At 55.1% G+C, this 20,998-nt stretch overlaps 2 protein-coding genes and 1 pseudogene across 3 annotated transcripts; 1 reads left to right on the top strand and 2 right to left on the bottom strand.

Moving 5' to 3' along the window:
- Positions 1 to 4,936: 4,936 nt before the first annotated feature.
- Positions 4,937 to 5,714, bottom strand: LOC149914114 (uncharacterized; annotated as a pseudogene).
- Positions 5,629 to 10,908, top strand: LOC116239062 (uncharacterized). The gene is made up of 8 exons (XM_090127725.1): positions 5,629 to 5,756; positions 6,103 to 6,173; positions 6,527 to 6,595; positions 6,716 to 6,827; positions 7,185 to 7,308; positions 7,889 to 8,026; positions 9,683 to 9,825; positions 10,261 to 10,908. The coding sequence occupies exons 1-8, from the start codon at positions 5,728 to 5,730 to the stop codon at positions 10,379 to 10,381; spliced, it is 807 nt and encodes a 268-aa protein (XP_089983851.1). The 5' UTR covers positions 5,629 to 5,727; the 3' UTR covers positions 10,382 to 10,908.
- Positions 10,909 to 14,554: 3,646 nt separating this feature from the next.
- Positions 14,555 to 19,274, bottom strand: LOC149914113 (zinc finger CCCH domain-containing protein 11A-like). 2 transcript variants are annotated; one of them, XM_090127613.1, is made up of 8 exons: positions 18,507 to 19,274; positions 17,742 to 17,929; positions 17,330 to 17,453; positions 16,843 to 16,905; positions 16,510 to 16,596; positions 15,904 to 16,218; positions 15,489 to 15,573; positions 14,555 to 15,042 (listed from the first exon to the last, which is right to left on the bottom strand). In XM_090127613.1, the coding sequence occupies exons 2-8, from the start codon at positions 17,793 to 17,795 to the stop codon at positions 15,030 to 15,032; spliced, it is 741 nt and encodes a 246-aa protein (XP_089983739.1). In that variant the 5' UTR covers positions 17,796 to 17,929; positions 18,507 to 19,274; the 3' UTR covers positions 14,555 to 15,029. The 2 variants fall into 2 exon arrangements, with proteins under 2 accessions (XP_089983739.1, XP_089983738.1); XM_090127612.1 differs by having other exon boundaries at positions 14,559 to 15,042; positions 15,500 to 15,573.
- Between the last annotated feature and the right edge of the window lie 1,724 nt (positions 19,275 to 20,998).

The raw sequence follows: 20,998 nt of genomic DNA, 5'->3' as shown, positions 1-20,998 counted from the left end.
CGAGCCCCAAAGGGGGGAATCCTAATATCATGCCCGAATCCTAGAGTCCTATTGTCCTAGAATCCCAGAAGAACTAAGTTGGAGAAGACCTCTAAGAACATCAAGCCCAACCAAGGATGTGCCATGCCATTGTCCCCGCACCTACTCCCCAGCACCACAAGCCCGGGGCCCAGCAGGGTGACATGATGCAGATATGGTGACATGTCACAGGTTGTGGGTTTAGCGGTGGAATTGGCAGCACTCAGTTAATGGTTGGATGACCTGAGAGGTCTTTTCCAAGTTAAAAGAAGCCATGATTCCATGCTCAGCTGCTGGCTGAGCAGCCTGAGAACCTCGGACCCCATCACACTTTACGTTTCAGCATTGTACAGTCACAAAGAACTTAGGATTCCTTTTTAGGTATCATCAAACCAGCAAAGAGGGTTTTCTGGAGTCGAACCTTTAATGTGAAGTTACTACCAAGTATCACCTGCCTGCTTTGCCTTTATCTTAAAAACAGTCTTCACCTCACCTAAGTGTGATGTCAGTCTGTATTTAAATACAGCAAAACACACAGCACTGATAAGCTCCCTGACAAAGGCTGCACAGCAGAAGCAGCCCAAAGGAAACTCTTCCAGCTGACTGCTCTCTGGGCAATTTCCAAAGCAGACATTCAAGTGATCATTTCAGAGCACAGCAGCTCTCTTATCTATGGGAAACGTCCCACAAGGCCGTGACCAGCTATCCATTCTGCCAGACATAACACTTAAAATTAGCACACTGCTTTTCCTTGAGGAACCATTGAGCCGTTTACAGTTCTGAGCCATTTATCAGTGTTTTATTATTTCTTTTCATCTGGATAAAACAAGAGTCACTTTCTTTGAAGCCATGACAGGAGGCTGGACCATCACGGGAACAAAGCCAGTAGGACACCTTTTGTTCTGCTGAAACTCAGGCACACAGCCCAGTGACTCCAAACCCCAACACAAATTTTTGATTGCCTGACTGCGCGTCCTAAGGACAAATTGTCCTCATGGACAGAGGCAGCACTACTGCCGTTTCAGATACACGATGCAGATTTCTGGATGTAACGTGGTGACTCCTGATGTTGGTTATGAGCAGAAAATACATGACGTGTCTCCTGATGAGACTGTAGGGGTCTTGTCACACCCAAGTGACTCCTTGACTTTATAGTTCTACGATACTGTGATTCTGTGGTTCCACGATTTGTTCATTCTATGAGTCTAAGACCCCACGATTCTGAGATTTCAAAGATCTAAAAGTCATGGTCTTTGGGTTTTGCAGCAGTAAATGACAAGGAAACCCAGCTGCCACTGCCAGATTGTTATTCACTCCCGATCTCCTGCTTGGCAACAAGGGCGCTGAGTGGACACTGCCAGGGACGCGTGTCTTTGTTGCCCTGTATTCTGATGTCCCTGTCACCCACCTGCTTCTATGTGTCCCCCTGTCCTCATGTCACCACGATGTCCCCGTATCACCATGATGTCCCCACTGTCCATGTCCCCATTGGCCTCTCACTTCTCAGTGTCCCCAGATGTCATGTTCCTAGGGCCCCAAGGGATCGGTCTCTCACCTTGGTGCCTCACAGGACTTAAGAGGATTCTGGCATACCTACTTGGACAAATCCTTGATATAGGGACCATCTCCAGGTGGTCCTGGAAGACAGAAGGCAAGTACCAGATGCTTGATTTGGTGGCTTGGGGCTCGGTGCCATTGGGTTCCCAGCACTCAGTGCCTGTCCCCTGATCCACGGCTCCTTCCCATGCCCTGGGGCCGAAGTATGAGCTGGCTGCAAACCAGGCTCAGCCTGTGCCAGGGGACTCTGCCAAGCCCAGGGGCATTTGGGAAGTTATTCAAGAGTTAATTAACTATGGCTGAAAAAAGGACCTGGGCTCATGGTGGTTAGCCTTGCTGCCAACTCCTCTTCTCGAATCCCCTCATCTCGCCTCACCTCCTGTCTTGTCTTGCCTTTTGTTTCGTCCCTTCTGGCGCCCCCTTCTTTCCTCCCCTCATCACATCTCACCTTTCATCTTGCCCTATCTGGTGTCCCCTTCTGGAATCCCTATCTGGTGTCATCTCATCTCACTTCTTATTGGCCCCGTTCTGGTGTCCCATTCTGGCACCCCCTTCTCCCATCCCCTTCTCATCTCCCTTTGTCTCCTCTAGCCTTTTGTCTCACCTCTTTTGGATTCTCCTTCTGGCATCCCCTCATCTCACCTCACCTCTTTTGCCATCCTCTTCTGGCCTCCCCTTACCTCGTCTCGCTTCTTGTCTTGCCCCTTCTGGCTTTTTTTTGTATTCCAGCAATACCAGAAGACATTCATTTTGTATTTTTTGTCACTGATGACACACTCCCTGGTGGTTCTCTCAGTCAGAAGGCAGCATCCAGAGATGCTGGAGGAATACGCTCTGAGGCACGTGATTTGATGTCCAGGAGCTGACCTCGATGCCCCTTGTCTCGTCTGAAGCTTTTCTCCTCCTACCCTGTGGGTTCTGTGATCCAGCAGGGACCATGCAGGGACACACACACAGCAGCAGTGGGAACCCAGAGTCCTTTCAGAGGAGATCCAACTCTGTCATGGCCTACTAACGGGGCAAAAAAGGTGACTCTCACATCCAGCGTGTTCTGATGGTAATAATGAAACTTAATGGTGCACGATTCCATGACTTGCACAAGGGGCAACGGGAAGGGAAGGGAAGAGAAAGAAACTGGTGGGAGATGCCACAAGGTAATGGAAGAGAAAGGAGACCAGGAGAAGACACCTCATGGGAAGGGAAGGGAAAGGATGGAAATGGGAGAGATGACATAAGGGAAGGGAAGGCATGGGAAGGCAACTGTGGGGAAATGCCGTATAGGAAGGGAGGGGGACAGGGGAAATCGTGTAAGGGAAGAGAAGGGAATGGGATTGGGACTGGGAGAATTTGCCACATGGGAAGGGAAGAGAAGGAAACCAGGGTGAGACATTACAAGGGAAGGGGACCAGGGGGAAACGCTGGAACGAAAGGGAAGGGGACCGGTATGAGATGCCGCAAGGGAAGAGAAGGGAAGGAAACCGGGGTGAGATGATGCAAGGGAAGGGAAGGAGACCAGAGGGAGATACGGGAAGGGAAGGGGACTGGGGGGAAACGCCGCAAGGGAGGGGAAGGGAAGGAAACTGGTGGGAGATGCTGCAAGGTAACGGCAGGGGACGGGAACGGGGCAGGGGAGAGACGCCGCAAGGGAGCTGAAGGGAAGGGGAGCGAGAAGAGAGCCGGCGTCGCCGGCGCTGACCAATGAGAGGGAGGCCGGGGGCGGGGCGGTGCCGGCGCCGACCAATGAGAGGGAGGTCGGGGGCGGGGCGGTGCCGGCGCCGACCAATGAGAGGGAGGTCGGGGGCGGGGCGGTGCCGGCGCTGACCAATGAGAGGCCGGGCCTTCGCCGTCGCCCCGCGCCGATGGCGGCCGGCTCAGCCTGCGTGCCGCCGTTCCCCACGGCTGAAGCGGCGGCCGGGCGAGGCTCAGAGCTGGCGGGCCTCTGCCCGGAGGGACCGCGTGCAGCACGGCAGGTTCGGCTGCTCAGTGTGCGAGGCCGGGAAAGCTCGCGGGCTGCGGCTCCAGGGCGGGCAGAGGAAGTCACGGCGCCGGTGCTGCTGGAACCCGCGTGCTGTCACGCTGCGTTTCCGTGACGACGGCGGGCTCTCCCCGAGGAGCCGAGGGCGGCTTTGCTGCTGAGTTCGTTACCCGATGAAGCCCGACGCAGAGGGGCTGGGCAGACAGTCTTGCTAAAGAGGCCCGTGCTGCAGCAAGATTGACAGCACGACGCCTTTTGTTCCCCTTGAGCCCTGGCCAGGCTGCGGGGAGAAAGCCACGAGGAGAAAGAGGGCAGCGGCCGTCCCCCCGCACCGCTCCGTACGTTGGTTTATTCCGTGCGAGAAAGGCTGGAGCTGCTTGCAGCGGCTCTGGACGCCTCACCGTGGGATGGATGCATTGCTGTGCAACTTCCCCATGGCTGGGAGAGGTTCTTCAGATCCTCATTGCAAACGGGGCTCCGCAGTGACTGCGGGTCTGGGTGATGGTAAAGTACTGGGGCAGTTGGTGATGTACCTCTCTTCATCGCTGAGCTCTCGTGGCAATGAATAGGCCCACTGCCTTGCTTATTCCTTTTTCTGTGAAGCTTCCCTTCTGGCTATAGACGCTGCCAATAAATATTATTGCTTGTGTGTTATTTTGTCATAGGCTGTAAAATAAGCCTATCCCAAAGACGCTGGTGTCTTTGTTGTTCCTGTTGAGCCCATCGATTGTCACAACAGCATTAGCACATGGTGGCACATAACTTGGACATCAGCAACGTGACTTGAAAGGCCAGCATTGGGAACATCTCCTTTGGAGAGAGACTGAGAGGTTTGGGCTTGTTGAGCCTGGAGAAGAGAAGGCTCTGGGGAGTCCATGTGGCTGCCTTTTAGTACACGGCGCCTCACAGATCACCTAGTTCCAACCCAGCCCTTGGGGTGCCGTGTCTGATTACATCCTGGAACAGATGAAGCTGAACAAGGTGGGCTGGTATGCTGGTGGCCCTCGCCCTGGAGAGAGATTCAGTCCCGCCGAGAATGGGGGCCCCTCAGAGCAGTCTCTCCCTGAGCACCACACTGAGCCGCACGCTGAGCCTAAGCCGGGTGCCCAGAGCAGCTTGTTGGCCAACTGGGAGGGAAACCCAAGGCCAGAGCTGCCCTGAGCAAACGTTTGGCACGCGCAGGGGCTTCGCTCTGCCCTGTGGTCAGAACGGGGAGAGCCAAGGGAGAAATGGGTGGGGGATTGTTTCTGGCCCTGTGCCAAGGATAGTCCTTGGGAATCAGTCCCAGGCTTAAGCCCTGTGCTGTAAATGCCTGGGCTCTTCTCTAGCCAAGGGAAATACACTGGTGTTGGGAAATACTATGCAGAGGTGACTGTCTTGCAGGGATCACAGATTTTTCCAAAGCTTTCCGGAGAGCCCCATCTCACCCCGCTGTCCAGCAGGAGTGGGGAGGACAGAGAGCAGTGACCCCATGCTCTTGATGTTCGTGGCTTTTGCCGCCCCTAAAGTACACACTCGTCAGCCTTTCTGTCTTTTCCCTGTGCAGGGAGTCCTGGTACCGGAGCTCGGGGTCTTTGCTGGGGTCCGAGAGCAATTCCACAGCAAAGAAGAGGCAGTTTCGGTGCTAAGGCCTGTCTTCCAGCTGGACATCGGGGTGCTGTGGCTGCAGGACCTCCAGTCTCCCAATGACATCATCCCTGGTGAGAAGGCAGTAGCCACCTTCCCCTTCCTGTCCCACGTCTGGCTGGGTGTGTTATCCCTGCTCTCTGGAAATGGCTGGGAGCAGCAGAGAATTGTCTGCAAAGCTCGGGGTACAGCAGGAGTTCCTCCCGAAGGAACCACAGCCCAAGAGCTGTTTCTCCGAAGGACCTTTTCTATGGGATTTGGTTATGAACGTTGCATGGGAATGTGGCTTGCTGTGGCAGTGAGGCTGTGCCTTCTCCTTGCAGACGATGTCAAGATTGAGTCGCTCAACTACCAGCAGCTCTCGCGAGCCTCCGGCGTCCCGCTGAACGTGGTGCTGCGCTGCGTGCGAGAGAGCGTGCTCTTATATTGTCAGCTCCTGAGGAACAGGGAGCCCGTCTCATTTGTCTTTAAGAACATCGGCGTTATGACGTGCCAAGACGACTTCCTCCTCATGAGGTTCTTCTGCAGCTGCATTGCAACGCTGGAAAGCAATGCCACTGTCCTTTCTCTGCTCTGCACTGTAAGTTGAGGAGGTTTTGAGGGTGTGCCATCAGATCACTGCTGGCCAGCCTGGACGTGGCAGGCCAGTCCAATGCCTTTCACTGTGCTTGCCCCCACTGCTTTCTCCACTGGCAAAGAGATTTCCTGGATCCCTGCCCCTGCAGAAAGCCTGGCAGTGCTCTTGCACAGCCTCTCTATTTGGCCATCCTGCTCCTTCAGAGCAGAACAAAGCTCTGATGTTCACGGAAGAGGCTTTGGTGAAGAGCAGCTTTCTCTTGGCGTGGGAGCCAGGCTTGCTTCCTGTCAAGAAGAGCCATGAAAAAATGGCCTTGGCAAGCCTCCAGCAGGTCTGTGTCCCTTTGCAGAGATTTTGGACGGAAGATTCTGCTGACTTCGGGCCAGAGACCACCGCCCATGGGATCCGGGTGTTCCCGAGGTGAGCGCATTTCCTCTGCAGCACTTAGCTGGCCAGGAGACAGGCTTATTTCCCACCTCCTCCTCTGAGACGTGCCCTGCTGGGTCTCCGTGCTCGGCATCCAGTCGGGTAGAAATCCTGGGAAGTCTGGCTCCTGGGAATCATGATTGTGTTACCTGTGCCCAAGCTGTCCCGATTCTCATCAGAGAGAATGGACTGCACGTGCAGAGGAATTTGGGCTACCTGTGCTGGTTTGGCGTGGCCAGGAAGGAAAAGGATGCCACGCTTTGCATAGCACATAGATAAATACTGCCGACCAGCTGTGTGGGGTAGGAAGTCATCCTTCTTCAAGGGTTGTCACTCTTTGTTTCCAGGTTTCAGCTCACTGTGGAAAAGAGCAGAGCAGAGGTTGCCGCAGAAAAGAAAGCGGAAGATGAGTAGAGGTGAGGGAACGGGTCCCAGCTGTAGGGAGGTGGGCCCTGTCCCATGCCGGGTGACTGGATCCAGGTTCATGTGCTGTGCCTGGGGCTGCTCTGAAGAACTTCTTTCTCTTTTGGTTCCAGGGGGCTCTGCCGGCAGGCTGCTGCAGAGGCGGAAGACACTTCCCCCCTCCATGCTGCTGCAGCGCAAGCCAAGCTCAAGGCAGAAAGACGTGGCGAAGGAGCCTTCTGCCAGGTGAGAGCCTTGGGCGAAAAGAAGAAGGCGATGCGTGTGCTCGTGTAGGAGTGGGCTCCCCTTTGGAGCTGCTGGCTCTCAGCACCCAGAAAGGCTCCTGACACACGTGTCCCAGTGGGGGCCGTTCTCTCCAGGGACGGCAAGCGCACAGCCCCAACGCAGACACACCAGCTTCATGTTCCACCCTGGCCCCCGATCCCTGGGGGAGCTGAATGCTGATCCCCATTGATGGCAGAATTCTTCTCCCTTCAGGGGTCTCTCCGCACTGCACCGGAGCCCATCTTTACAGCTGTGGGAGCACGGGGGGAGACTGAGGTGCCCTGGGCTCCTGCAGACTCCTCTTGTGTCTGTTTGCAGCGCGCTCCCGCCATGTGCAGGCAGCTCCCGCGGGACGAAGACAGCGGGACAGAAGGAAGCATCTACTCCTGCCCAGACCAGCACTGCACTCCCTGCCACAGAGGAGTCTAAGAGGGTGCTGCAGGTACCGGCCCTGCCTTGCTATGGGGACTGTGCTGCTTGAGACTGCACAAATGACAGAATGGTAGAATCATAGAGAAGTTTGGGTTGGAATGGGGCACTCAGACCACCTAGTTCCGATCCCCTGCTGTAGGCAGGGACACCTGTCTCTAGACCAGGTTGCTCTAAGCCCGACCCGGCCTGGCCTTGAGTGCTTGCACAGGGAGGGAAGCAAAAGCCTCTGTGTGTGCAGTGATCTGGAGCACAGCCCTTGGGGTGCCATCATTTCACATTTCTGCCCACTCCTTCAGTTCCTCTTTGATAGATGGAGGGTGCTACACGTCTTCCCTGTCTCTTCTTGCCTCCTGGCCTGCCACCCGCCACCTGCCACAGCACTCTGATTTTGAGCAGGGGCCATGAGAGTGGAATACGACCTCTGAGCCACGTTTGCCACAAGTTGCGGATCCCGGCCTGCCTTTAGGGCCCCTGGTCCTTCGGAGGCAAAACAGCGCTGACTGGCTGGCAGAGGTGAGGAGCAGGAGCGTGGAGCTGAAGGAAAGTCCCAGGGGCTGAGGCTGATCCTGTATGCTGCTGTGTCTCTGCAGGAGCTCCGGGAAGTGTCTGCATTGTGGAAAGAAGCAGACCGCACGTGGCCCGTGCACCAGCAGCAAGTAGAGCAAGCACAGGCAGAAAGGGCGGCATGGGAAGGCTGGAGCACAGGGAAGGACCAGCGTCCACCCCAGGTACTGTCAGGGATCGAGCCTGCTGGCAACAGCCGCCATCCTCTGAGCCAGGGTGCGAGCTTACAGAATCACAGAATCACAGAATTGCCAGGGTTGGAAGGGACCTCAAGGATCATGAATCTCCAACCCCCCTGCCACACGCAGGGCCACCAACCATTCCACCTAATGCTAGACCAGACTGCCCAAGGCCCCATCCAGTCTGGCTTTGAACACCTCCAGGGACGGGGCATCCACAACCTCCCTGGGCAGCCTGTTCCAGTACCTCACCACTCTCTCCGTAAAGAATTTCCCCCTGACGTCCAACCTAAATCTCCCTTCCCTCAGCTTAAAACCATTTCCCCTTGTCCTGCTGTCACTCACCCTTTCAAAGAGTTGATTCCCCTCCTCTTTGTAGGCTCCCTTTAGGTACTGAAAGGCTGCAATGAGGTCACCCCGCAGCCTTCTCCAGGCTGAACAAGCCCAGCTCTTTCAGCCTGTCCTCATAGGGGAGGTGCTCCAGTCCCCTGATCATCTTCGTGGCCCTTCTCTGGACCCTCTCCAACAGCTCCCTGTCTTTCTTGTACTGGGGGCTCCAGACCTGGACGCAGTATTCCAGATGGGGCCTCACAAGAGCAGAGTAGAGGGGAACAATCACCTCTCTGTCCCTGCTGGCCACCCCTCTTCTGATGGAGCCCAGGATCCCATTTGCCTTCCGAGCCGCAAGGGCACACTGCTAACTCATGTTAAGTTTTTCATCTATCAGGACCCCCAGGTCCTTCTCCACAGGGCTGCTCTGAAGGACCTCTCCTTCCAGTCTGTAGGGATGCTTGGGATTCCTCCGGCCCAAGTGCAAAACTCTGCACTTTGCCGTGTTGAACCTCATCAGGTTCACCCGGGCCCACCTTTCTAGCCTCTCGAGGTCCCTCTGAATGGCATCCCGTCCTTCAACTGTGTCAACCACACCACTCAGCTTGGTGTCGTCAGCAAATTGCTGAGGGTGCACTCGATTCCGTCATTGATGTCATTGATAAAGATGTTAAAGAGCACCGGTCCCAAGACAGACCCCTGGGGGACGCCGCTCGTTACCGGCCTCCACCTGGACATTGAGCCATTGATGACCACCCTCTGTCTGCGGCCTTTCAACCAGTTTCTTATCCATCGAGTGGTCCACCCATCAAATCCACATCCCTCCATTTTGGAGAGAAGGATGTGGTGGGGGACCATGTCAAAGGCCTTGCTCAAGTCCAGGTAAATGACATCGGTCGCCTTTCCCTTGTCCACCGATGCCGTCACTCCATCATAAAAGGCCACCAGATTGGTCAAGCATGACCTTCCTCTGGTGAAGCCGTGCTGGCTGTCACGGATCACACGCCCTTTCCTCATGTGATCAAGCATGTCATCCAGGAGGATCTATTCCATGATCTTCCCAGAGCTCAGCAGGACTGAGGGGGTGGGAGCGGGACGGGCACCACGCAGCATGGCAGGGGCTGGCCTGCTCCTCCCTGGGAGGAGAGCTTGGCACCCTGCAGGGAGCAGGGAAGGGCGGCAGGCAGCCATGGGCTGGCAGGGCCAAGTCTCCTGCTTGCCAGGGCCTGCTGCAGGGCCCTTGACAGAGGTCCTCTGGGAAACAGCCCCGTGCTCCCAGCCGCTTTGCTGACAGCGTCTCCTCTTCGGCAGCTGCTGGCCAGGGAGAGCATGCGTGCTCCGCATCCTCCAGCCCAGCCCAGAGGACAGCAAGTGGAGAGGAGGTGGAGGAAAGATGTGGATCCTCTGCCGGGAAGTAAAATGGGAACAGCGACCAAGCTGGCACTGCATGCTGAGTAAGTGTGTGCGGGCTCTGCTGGCTGCCTGAGGCACTCGGGCAGCTGTGACCCTGCAGCTTGGGGACAGGCATGGCCCGGCCAAAAACTCTGGCGGGGTGCAAGGGTGGGGACACGCGGCAGCATGGGGATGCCGGGCTGGGTGAGGGGAGAGGCAGGGGGGCTCAGCAGAGCCCAAGGGATGACTTTCTCCTCCTGCTGCAGCCTCCTTTCCCCGCGAGTGGCTCAGGTGCTCCAAAGGTTGGAGCTGCGCCTCCATCAGCAAGAGGCTTTTGCCAGCACAGTGGAAAGAAACCGGCAGAAGCTGGAGCTGAAGCGGCAGCTCCCCTGGTGAGCTCCACAGGCAGCAGATCCTGAGAGCCTGGAGCCCAGCCTGCACTACTTGCCTGCGCTCAGCCCGTAACGCTCCGTGCGCTGTTCTTTTCACCTCCGTAGTGCTCGATGCTCGCGTCGCTCCAGAGGGGAAGGTGCAGCCAACGGTGGTGACCGCGGTGGAGCTCTCGGCAAGGGGGCTGGGAAGCTGTCCAGATTTCCACCTGTGAATGGAAGATCGTAGAATCAAAGACTCGTTGAATAGCCTGGGTTGAAAAGGGCATTGAAGGTCGTCTAGTTTCAACCCACCTGCTATGTGCGGGGTCACCGACCACCAGACCGGGCTGCCCAGAGCCATATCCAGCCTGGCCTAGAACGCCTCCAGGGATGGGGCATCCCCCACCTCTCGGCAAGCTGTTCCAGCACGTCACCACCCTCCGCGGGAAGAACTGCTAACATCTAACCAAATTCTGCCCCCCCTTCCACAGTTTAAAACCATTCCCCCTTGTCCTGTCACTATCCAGCCTCGTCAACGGCCGTTCCCCCTCCACTTTATATCCTCCCTTCAAGAATTGGCCACAATGAGGTCTCCCCGGAGCCTTCTCACCAAACTAAACAAGCCCAGTTCCCTCCACCTTTCTCAATAGGAGAGGTGCTCCAGCCCTCTGATCATCTTAGTGGCCCTCCTCTGGACTTGATCCAAAGCTCTGCGTCTTTCTTGTACTGGGGCCCCAGTCCTGGACGCAGTACTCCCAATAAAAATAAATTGGCCTTATTTCCAGTCAGTCTGCTGGTGTCATGTCTGGCGCCATCTACTAACGTGAGGAAGATGGAGCTGTGCTTTGAGAGGAGTTTGGGTGGCAACGAGAGCTGCTCCCAAGGCCCGGTAGGCCCATGCTCTCCAAGAGTGGATTCCCAGGACGGCAGCCATCTCTGCTGGCCATGCACATTTCCTGTGCAGAAGAATTGATGTGTCCCCTCATATCCCCATAGCTCCCTCCCTGCAACAGAAATGCTGTGACAGAATTCTCTTGCGCCCAGCACCCAGACTCTGCTGAGCTGAATTCAGCCTGTGTGATACGTGACAAGTTCTTGTGCCAGGGAAGGGAATGGGACAGGGGGGAGATGGGGGAAGGGAAGGGAAGGGAAGGGAAGGGAAGGGAAGGGAAGGGAAGGGAAGGGAAGGGAAGGGAAGGGAAGGGAAGGGAAGGGAAGGGAAGGGAAGGGAAGGGAAGGGAAGGGAAGGGAAGGGAAGGGAAGGGAAGGGAAGGGAAGGGAAGGGAAGGGAAGGGAAGGGAAGGGAAGGGAAGGGAAGGGAAGGGAAGGGAAGGGGAGGGGAGGGGAGGGAAGAAGGACAAAGGGAACAGAAGATGATGGAAAAAACAAAGGATGATGGAAGGGAAGGGAACAGAAGGGGACCGGAGGAATACACTGCAAGGAATGAAAAGAGACTCCTGTTGAGCCCATCGATTGGCACATGACGGCATAACTTGGACATCAGCAACCTGACTTGAAAAGCCAGCATCGGGAACGCCTCCTTTGGAGAGAGACTGAGAGGTTTGGGCTTGTTGAGCCTGGAGAAGAGAAGGCTCTGGGGAGACTTTCCGTTCTTTTATCGCAGTTCGCACCCGTCCTCCTCCCACCACCCGCCTCCCGGGAGCCCGGAACCGATGGCTCGGCCGAACGGTGGCGAGACGTGAGGGTCGGCGGCACCCCCACCCCACCGCCCGGATCCGCCCCGCCCGGTCGGCCTCGGTTCGTTTGTCTTTCCCGCCCTATTTTTTTTTCTTAACCTATTCATCTCCCCCCCCGCCCCCTCCCCCATCTCTATCCCCACTCCTTCTCCCCCCCGTCCTCGGTTTTGCTTTCCCCACCCCCATGTGTTTTTTCTTCCTGTTTTTCTCTCTCGCTTCCCTCCGGTGGGCTAGACCCGATGGCTCGACCGGTCCCCGCACCCCCCGAGCCGACCGCGGACCCACCCCCAGCCCGCCACGCTCATTCTTTCCATTTCTTTCTTCTTTTTTCTTTGGAGGTGCCGGGCCGGGCCGCACCGGGGCTGCGGGTGTGCGAGGATGGACGCGTTCGTCCTCACGCCTGTAGTCGCTCACTCTTCTTTCCATCTTTCACCTTCCTCTCTCCCCCCCGCCTTCGAGCGACCGTCTGTCCGCCAGCGAGCTGCCCTCCCGCCGGGAGAGAGGCTCGGGGCGAGCCCGGCGTGCGGACGAATTGAACGAACGAACCACAGACAACCGACCCGGTCGCTCCGCAGCGGAGTCCGGATTGCACACGGTCTACCCGGCCCCGAGCGGCTCGTCCGGTCCGCGGAGGCGACCAGAGGTCTCTGCCGGGCGGATTGCAATCTGCATCCAGGTCTACCTGGCTCTCGTGAGCCTCCGCTGTCCCGCCGCACGTGGTGCAGCGCTGCGTGCCAGAGAGCGTCCTCTTGGATTGTCACCTCCTGAGGAACCGGCTCATTCGTCTTCAGGAGCGTCGGCGCTACGACGTGCCAAAAAATAAACCTTAATTACAAAGGTAAGGGGGGTCACCCCCGCCCCATGGAAACAATGTGGTCTGTGGGGGAGGGCACAGATGGGGTCCCCTTAGGGGTGTGTCCCCAACTCTGGGGTCTGAGACGGTGGGGGTGTCCCCAACTCCGGGATGTGACACCACCAGGGTGCCAGGAAGGTGTCCCCAGCTTTGGCGCAATGTCCCCACGGGGTCCTTCTGTCCCCCCTCATGACGGTGACACCCGACGCCAGCTGCCAAAACGATGCACAATGACTATGACACCGTGCCATGGCTGTGCCACGCTGATGTCACATGCAGTCTCTTCTGGTGGTGGCACAGAGTTCACCACCATGCGTGTCCCCGTCCTCGTGACAGACGATGATGGGCACCAGAGGGCTCCGGTGTCACTCAGTCTGGCTGTAGGCAGGCCTGGAGGAGTGACAAAGGACAGCAAGAGGCTCAGTGACAGCACACCAGGATCCACTAGAGACCCTCTGGTCACCCCAACACCCCTCTGGGACAGATCCACACCCTTCTAGATGAGTCGAGAACCCTGCTAGACACCCCCGGACATCTCTGAGACATCTCCAGAGCCTTCCAGAAGACAACAGGACCCTCTGAACCTACCTGAAAACCCCCTGGACCCCACAGCATCATTCTGGGACATTGCAGACCCCACAGGATGAGTCCAAGGACTCCCTGGATCAACATGAGGATCCCCTGGACCCTCCAAGTTCTCACTGGGACATCCCCAGACCCTTCTGGATGACTCCAGGACCACACGAGGACTCTCTGGCCCATACCAGACTTTACTGGTGGGACATCTCCAGATCATCCCAGTGGCTCCTTGGAGCTCCTGAGCCCATCCTGGGAGCTTCCAGATCCTTCAAGGGATCCCCAGGACTATCCTGGAGACCCCCTGGACACCCTCAAGACCCCACTTGGACATCTCCAGACCCTTCTGGATGAATCCAAGGACCCCCTGGACCCACCTGGGGACCCCCCACGTGCCCCAAACCACTCTAGGACATCTCCAGATTCTTCTGCATTACTTCCAGGGGTGGATAGGAGAGGTTGTGGGAGGAAGAAAGGGGTTAGTGAGGCTTCTAGAGGTGGAAAGAAAGCCTGGGGGTGGGTAGGGGGGTTGTGGGGAATCTACAGGGGGAAAGGTGTGAATGGGGCTTCTGTGAGGTGAAGAGAGGGTCTGGAGTTGGAGAAAGGGTGGAAGAGGGAAACTGGGGGATTCTGGCATGCACTGTCTGCACGTGCTCTGCAGCATGCCCAGTGCAAGCAGAGAGAAGCAGCGTGGTGGTGGCAGCTTTGCACGGGAACCTGCTGTGCTGCAGCGTGAGCCTCTGGTCCTGCAGCGCTGGGTGCAGCCTGGCTCCATCCTCTCTGCTGATTTGCAGAATCAGACTCTAACCCACGTAAGATTATAAGATGTTCCATACACAAAAGCAAAGCGGAAAAGTTGTGAGGGGGTTTACCAATGAGAAGTAAGATTCCAGAAAGGAATAAACACATACAGAGAACCCAGAGGGATATTGAGGCAAAGGTAACAATGACTGCTACAAAACCAATGGTACAGAGAGAGAATTCACTGCCAGGAGTAGCTCACAATCCGGTGATAAAGATTCACAGCACTGGCTGCAAGGCTGTGTTTTAATTAAAAATGCTAATTGAAAACAGTATGGATTTCTGAGCTAACTGTACTTTTAGTAGGGGGGAAATTGCTAAATGGTGCTGCAAAAGAAGGCTGCAACAAGGGGCACAGCGATGGGGGGTTGTGCACGAAGGAAGCAAAGCCTCATGCAAACTGGAGGGCTGCGGGGGGTGGCACGCTACTGGGGCCAAAGCAATGGGGGGGCAGGGTGGGGAAGGGGAAGCAGGAATGGGATCTGGTGGGGGGAGGAAGAGGAAAGCCATGTGGCTGAAGTGTGCAAGATGGGATGGTGCGTTTGCACAGCAGGTGGAAGGGTGGCGGGCTGCACACGTGTGTGTGGCACAGGGGGTGGAGCAGAGTGCAGTGGCCAAGTCCTCCCTAGGTAACGTCAGGTGTCAGCAACAGCAGGAGAACTTGGAGCACTGCCTCCAAGAAGAACAATGCCAGGATGGCAGCTTGGTGGTCCGAAGCTGCATAGTTTCTACTCTGGACCAGCAGTAGTGCAGCAGCTCATGGAATGCCACTGGACAAATCAGGCCATGCGCTCTTTGTCAATCTCTAATTGTGACTATTTTTTATTGACTACAACCAAACATGGAGTGCCAAGTTGGGTGGCACTCAGAACGCTGCCCTGTAACTCTGCGTGCTGCAGCCGCTGCCTTCTGATGCTCTTCCTCTCAGTCCTTCAGCTGCAGCTTCTGCATCATCTCCACAAGGGTGTTCATTGCGGATGACTGGAAAGAAATAAGGCAAGTGTAGAGATAGGACAGAAACAATCTAGGGCGATCTCATTAAGAAAGGCTGATCAGTAAACCTTCCAGAACGGCCCCATGCAGCACAGCACGTTCCTGCCATTCAGGTCACTGACATTCCTTCCCATAACACGCTGCCTATGGTAAGATTCATGCTCTGCTGGGGGAACGAGGTCCCAAAGGTCACAGTGCCTGACATGGCAAGGCTCTTTATCACAGAAAAACCCTCCAGCCCTTACCAACAGTGTCCTTCTCAAGCCAGAGGAAGGCATCCAAGCTCCCCTAGGCAGCTGTCACTGACAGTGTGATTTCCTTAAACACACAGCTGGGTGTTTTTCTATTACATTGCTTGCCTTGGGATTCTGCAATATCTTTCATGTCTGACAGGCAGAGGCACTGAGAACAACAAGAGCCATGTCTGTGCTCACCAAGGACTGACCTCTGCACGTGCAGCGTCAGCTCTCAGAGAAGCCTTCTTCAATTCCACTCTTCTCTCTTTTCGTTGTCTTCTTGCTATAAAGCAAGAATAAAACTGAATTCATTCTGTCAGCAGCAAAACTGCAGAAATATGGGTGCCATAAAAACAGATCCCAGAAAAAAGACAAAGGAAATTGGAAGCCTCTCAGTGAATGACATTTCCAGTGGAAAGGTGCAGAAGACTACCATGGAGTTAATGGAGTCGGGGTTACATACTGTGGCACCTCACTGCCTTTGGACTTTGCAGGCTTCAACTCTTTCCCCCTCTGCAGAGAAGGAAAAAGCAAAGCAAACCCTATGCAACTTCAGTGTGCTTGATAAGGGCAGCACCTACCCTACAGGGTGGGTACCACAGCACCTTCTTACCTCTTAGCTTGGAGCTCCGTGCTGCAGCAGGCCCAGGCTGTGCTGCTGGAGCCGGCACGCTGTCTCCGCTCTGACCCCTCGCTCTTTTGGTAGCAGGCAACTGCGCTGCTGTTTGCTGCTCTTCTTCCAAGCCCTTGCGTTTACATCCAGCCAGGGACTTGGAGACAGAGCGGGGGCACGCTGCAGGGGAAGGTCTTCTCCCTGAGCTGGGACCTGCTGTTGTAGGAAGCCCTCCAGCCTGGAGATGAGCTTTCTCAGAAAGGACTTCCTGCACCGCTTTCGTGTAGATCTTTCCATTGGGCTCAGCACCTATCTCTGGCAAGAAAGAAGAAGCAAGAAGATATAACAAGAGTCCAATATTACTTTCAGTCTGCAAAATGGGTCACAATGCTAGCGCATCTCATCTGCAGTGTTCACAGTCACGGATCTTAGGATCATGGATGAACTGTGGATTTGTATTTCAAATCGGCACAGGAAAGGTAACTATAAGTCCCGGGGATTAAGACCCCAAGCAACACGCAGTGAGAACAGTCCCAGGAAGAACAGACAGAAAGCCTAGTTAGAAAGACAGTGCACCAAACCCAGATGCCTGTTGTGCGTCTGTACCTCTCTTGGGTGCCATGTCATGGTCTGTAGCTTCCCCCTGCCTTTCTGCAAGGCTGCGCTTCAGAGGAAGGCCACTGGCATCAGCTTCTGACAGAAAGGAAACAAGAAAGACATGAAGAGCATCTCTTTGGAGGAAGACTTTAGCACAGTCAGACACAAATTTCTGGTCTTCAAGCATAGTTTCTTCCATTTGCCTTTCTGCTGATTCAACACTGTGCCATTTCTGCAGTCAACACAGATCTGCAGTGTCCTTTCCTCTCCATCACACACAGCCCTGCATGCAGCCCTATTTAGAGGCAGGTACCCACACCACAGCTCACAAGAGCTGCTTACCTGCGGAGGCTTTCCGCTTCCCCCCTTGCCCAGCACCATTCCACAGACGCGCAGGCTCCGTCCCTACAACAAAATACAATTTGCTGATTTAACAGAAACCAGTAGCCTGTAGAAGTATTGTCCTATCAGACCAAATCCACCTCCAAAACAACAAAAAAACAAAAGTCTCATTCTTGCTCAGATGACAGCAGAAGAACCCCAGCCTCCCTGACAGCTCTACATTTGACAGAGCAGAGGTGCATCACCAAACAAAACACTATCAGGTGCAAAAGTTGAGACACATTTTGTGGCTCTAAAAGGAATTCACTCGACTCTAAGCATTTATATGCAGACTTCTGCCTCACTGCTGCCACCAACTGCCGCTGTCGGTCTCTCCAACACTTCCACAGTGGCTTATTTGACATCCCCTGCAGCACTGCACCCACTCAGAAGTAATACTCAAAATTCATTCCTCCATCCTTCATAACAGAGGCCTCAAGAAACTCACTTTTGCGTGGCAGTAAGGACGCTCTGTTCCCATCGCGTCCCTCTGCGCGCTGCAAGATGCGGTTGGATCTCCGGCAGCCTGCTGGCTGCTGCTCCCAAACACGGGGAACTGCGCCGCGCTGCTTCTGGGGAAAGAAAGGAAGAAACGTCAGTGGGAACGGGCAGCCAAGGTTTGCAGAGAGGTTCCAGATTGTGCCAGAGATAGATTATCAGAGTGCTGAGAGATTAATTATCACTAAGGGAAAATACAGCCTAAGCCATGTCCACGTCATTAGCCCAGACTGTCAGCAGGGAGCGCAAAATCCAAGTGGTTTTTGAGGTGACAAAGGACCAGTAGGGCTCCTCCTGCTCCACCCCTTCCCTTAAACATGGGAAAAAGAAAGAAACATCAAGCAAAGGAAACCCAGCCATACCTTTCCTCTCACAGAGCAGGAATTAGAACCACGGTCATCTCCTTGCTGAGCCATGATGGCTGAAGTGTCAGAGGAACACTTGCAAGGTCTGAGGGTTCTCTCCACAGGAACCTCCTTCGCTCTTAGGAGCTGGCTTCACTCGTTCTTCAACTGCCTTGATCTCCGAGTTCTCCTTTTGGACAGGAACCCTTACAGAAAGTATCAACAAGTGAAAAATCATGAGGAAGAAGCATTTTCCCAGCTTTCTTCTGCCATGCAATGTAGTCTCTTGAGGAGGGCAATGCTTGGACATCAGCTGTCTGCAAGAATTGCCCATCACTAGCTGCAGCTTGTGTCTGACTGCCATGGCTTCTGTCAGCAAGTGCCCCCAGGTCCCCTTTTCCCCCACAGGTGTGCTGACCGTCCATGTGCCCAGCTGAGCACCCGGCTCTCTGTCGTGACTTCAGCACGGTTTGCTGAAACACCTGCTGGGTATGGCACACCAAGCAATCCATGGAGCAGTGAGACACAAGTTGCACTCTATTAAGGCTGTGCTCTGCTTCCTTTTTTAGGTCTGACATGAAGGTGGGGACCTGGCAGCAATTTTCCAGGGGAGGAATGACATTTCGTCATCCTCACTGAAACGTGGGATGGAATCTCAAGAAGAACATGTTTCCTCTGGAAACAGCCATTCAGAAGGGCAGCGCTGGAGCTGAGAACTCCTCCCCAGCCCAGCTTTTCTGCTGAGACACCACTGGCAACCACCCAGCACCAAACCCAGCTCACCTGGTCACTGCTCAGCCTGAGCTGTGCCCAGCTCACACACACCGCAGTGGTGCTTCCAATGGGCTCTCACAGGGTGATCTCTCTCAAGAAAAGCACAGAGCTCAGTCTCCGTGTGCAGCACGCTCACGAGAGCACCAGCTCTGCTCACCAGCTGTGGCACGAACGCTCCCACCCCAGCAACCATTGTGACCTCAGCGAGTGCCTGCATCACTTCTGTGCTTTCATCATAAGCAAAGGGAGTGGTCACCTCCTAGATCCAAATTTTAGGAAACTAACACCAGGGTCACCCAGTGGGGTGAATGGGGTTAACTGAATGGGGGTTAATTGAAGTAAAGCAACAGAGAAGTGAACATGACTCTTATGCAGCCCAATAAAAACTCAGTATGGCCTCGTTGTGGTCAGTAGAGTCCCAGAGGAACTAGTAGGAACTGGGAGGAGTGCACACCAGTATAGACCAGAAAAGTCCAGTATGGCTAAGTAAAAACCAGTAAGGACCAGTATGGCCTCAGAGTGGTCAATGGAGTCCTATAGGAATCAGTAGAAACCAATAGGAAGGCACATCTGTGTGCCCTGGGGCCGGAGCTGGCCTGTGCCTCTGGCTTTGGGCCCCAGGGCTGGTGCCGGCCTCTCGGGCTGCAGATGTGGCTTTAGGCCCTTGGCCTGGTTCCGGCCTCTCGGGCTGTGGCTGCACCTTCAGGCCCCGGGGCCGGCGTAGGCCTTTGTGGCTGTGGTTTAGACCCGAAGCTGGTGCTGGCCTCTTGTGCTGGCTTTAGGCCCTGGAGCCGGTGTCAGCCTTTCAGGCTGTGGATTGAAGTCCTGGGGACAGTGCCGGCTTCTCCAGCTTCGGCTTTAGGCCACAGCAGTGGTGCCAGCCTCTCTGGCTGTGGTTGTGGCTTTAGGACCTGGGGCCAGTGCAGGCCTCTCCAGCTGTGGCTTTGTCTTTAGGCCCTTGGCCTGGTTCCGGCTTCTCTGGCTGTGCTTCAGGCGCAGGGGCTGGTGCCGACCTTTCAGGATTTGGCTTTAGGCTCCACAGCTGGTGCCAGCCTGTTCGGCTGTAGATGTGGCTTTAAGCCCCATCTGGTCTGGTGCTGGCCTCTGTGGCTATAACTGTGGCATTATGGCCCAGGGCTGGTGCTGGGCTCTCTGGCTGGAGCTTCAGACTTCAGGGCCAGCGCAGACCTCTCTGGCTGTGGCTTTATACCCCAGGACTTGTGCCAGCCTCTCTGGCTGGGGCTGTGGCTTTATGCCCCAGAGTTGGTGCTGGCCACTCTGGCTGTGGCTTCAGGTCCTGTGGCCACTGCCAGTCTCTCTGGCTCTGTTTTTAGGCCTCAGGGCCAGTCCTGGCTTCTCTGGCAGCATCTTTAGGCCCCAGGACGTGTGTCAGCCTCTCTAACTGGACTGTGGCTTTAAGCATTTGGACTGGAAAGCACTCCATGGCCAGGCGCTGCTCAAATACTGGGCCTCCATTTCCTCCTGGGCATCCACACGTGCTCTGAGTCTCCTGCAGCTTTCTGCAGGGTTTGTAGCTTCCTGCTGAGGAGCTCCTCGTGTTCTTCTGCAACTGCCCCCCAACATCACTACTGCCTCCCCTGGTACCGTACTGGGAGATGCTTCAGAGTCCATTAGCCTGCACTTCCTTCCTCCCATCAGCAGCTGCTCCTACAAAAACCTTCATTCACACTGGGATGCCGTCCACTTCTAGCACCAGCTGACCTGCAAGACAGAGGATTAGCACAAATGCAGAAGCCCAAGGCTGTGCCACCACCATGTGCTGCAGCCTTGGGAAGTCAGCTGCAACTGCAAACTTTGTTAAAATTAAAACAGGCACCGTAAATTAAGCATGACTTCTGAACTGAAGTAATTGCCACAATCAGAAATAAATACTGAAATCGCTTACTTAACTGTAGGTGGTTACTTTTGAATTCTTTTGTTTTTGGGAAAATATGAACTTGAAATTGAAGGATACAAGAAAAATGAGGAGCACTTGGCAACTCAGGCAAACTGAGCAGTGCAGGGAAGATTGTTGCATTTCTTCTTCTCCTGGCCCAGAAATGAATTTTCCTAGCTTAAAATGAAAAGAGAAGAAGAGCCTGACATAGAGTAGACACAATACAGTCTCACATCACAGGTAGAAACTGGAGAGCTCTTGTGGCACAAAGCTCAGGACTGTAGAAATTAAGGTTGCCTCTAAGCTTTAAAAGAAGATGAAAGACAAGGTTAAATGCAAAACATTAGCGCTTCCTGCAGAGCACATCACACAGCTGTAGGCACCACCTGAGAGGTAACAGTCAGGTGAGAAAGGAAAACCTTACTATGTGAACACAGGGACAAGCTACTCTCTTCTTCTGGGCCTTTGTTCCCAGTGAGGATTTCCCTCAAGAGCGCTGCTCAAGCTGCTGCTGTCTCCAGCTGTTGGTCACTTCCCCCTGCTGGACGCTGTGCCCACAGGTCATTCTGCTTTGGGCAAAGCCTGCTGGGTTAACTCCAAACCA

This window comes from Phasianus colchicus, chromosome 31 (assembly GCF_987193195.1).
Source record: "Phasianus colchicus chromosome 31, bPhaCol1.hap1.1, whole genome shotgun sequence".
Classification (NCBI taxonomy): Eukaryota; Metazoa; Chordata; class Aves; order Galliformes; family Phasianidae; genus Phasianus; species Phasianus colchicus.
The sequence above is the reverse complement of the archived record's forward strand: the minus strand, read 5'-3'. Positions and strand labels throughout refer to the sequence as shown.

Bases quoted from the DNA above. Each gene is read 5' to 3' on its own strand.
- LOC149914113 (XM_090127612.1), bottom strand. From the start codon at position 17,795: ATGGCTCAGCAAGGAGATGACCGTGGTTCTAATTCCTGCTCTGTGAGA. The intron at 16,906-17,329 runs GTGAGTTTCTTG...ATTTTGTTGTAG, and splicing joins GTCCTTACTGCCACGCAAAA to GGACGGAGCCTGCGCGTCTG. The intron at 15,043-15,499 runs GTCAGTCCTTGG...ATTTCTTTCCAG, and splicing joins CTGACGCTGCACGTGCAGAG to TCATCCGCAATGAACACCCT.
- LOC116239062 (XM_090127725.1), top strand. From the start codon at position 5,728: ATGCCACTGTCCTTTCTCTGCTCTGCACT. The intron at 6,174-6,526 runs GTGAGCGCATTT...CTTTGTTTCCAG, and splicing joins GGGATCCGGGTGTTCCCGAG to GTTTCAGCTCACTGTGGAAA. The intron at 6,828-7,184 runs GTGAGAGCCTTG...GTCTGTTTGCAG, and splicing joins GCGAAGGAGCCTTCTGCCAG to CGCGCTCCCGCCATGTGCAG.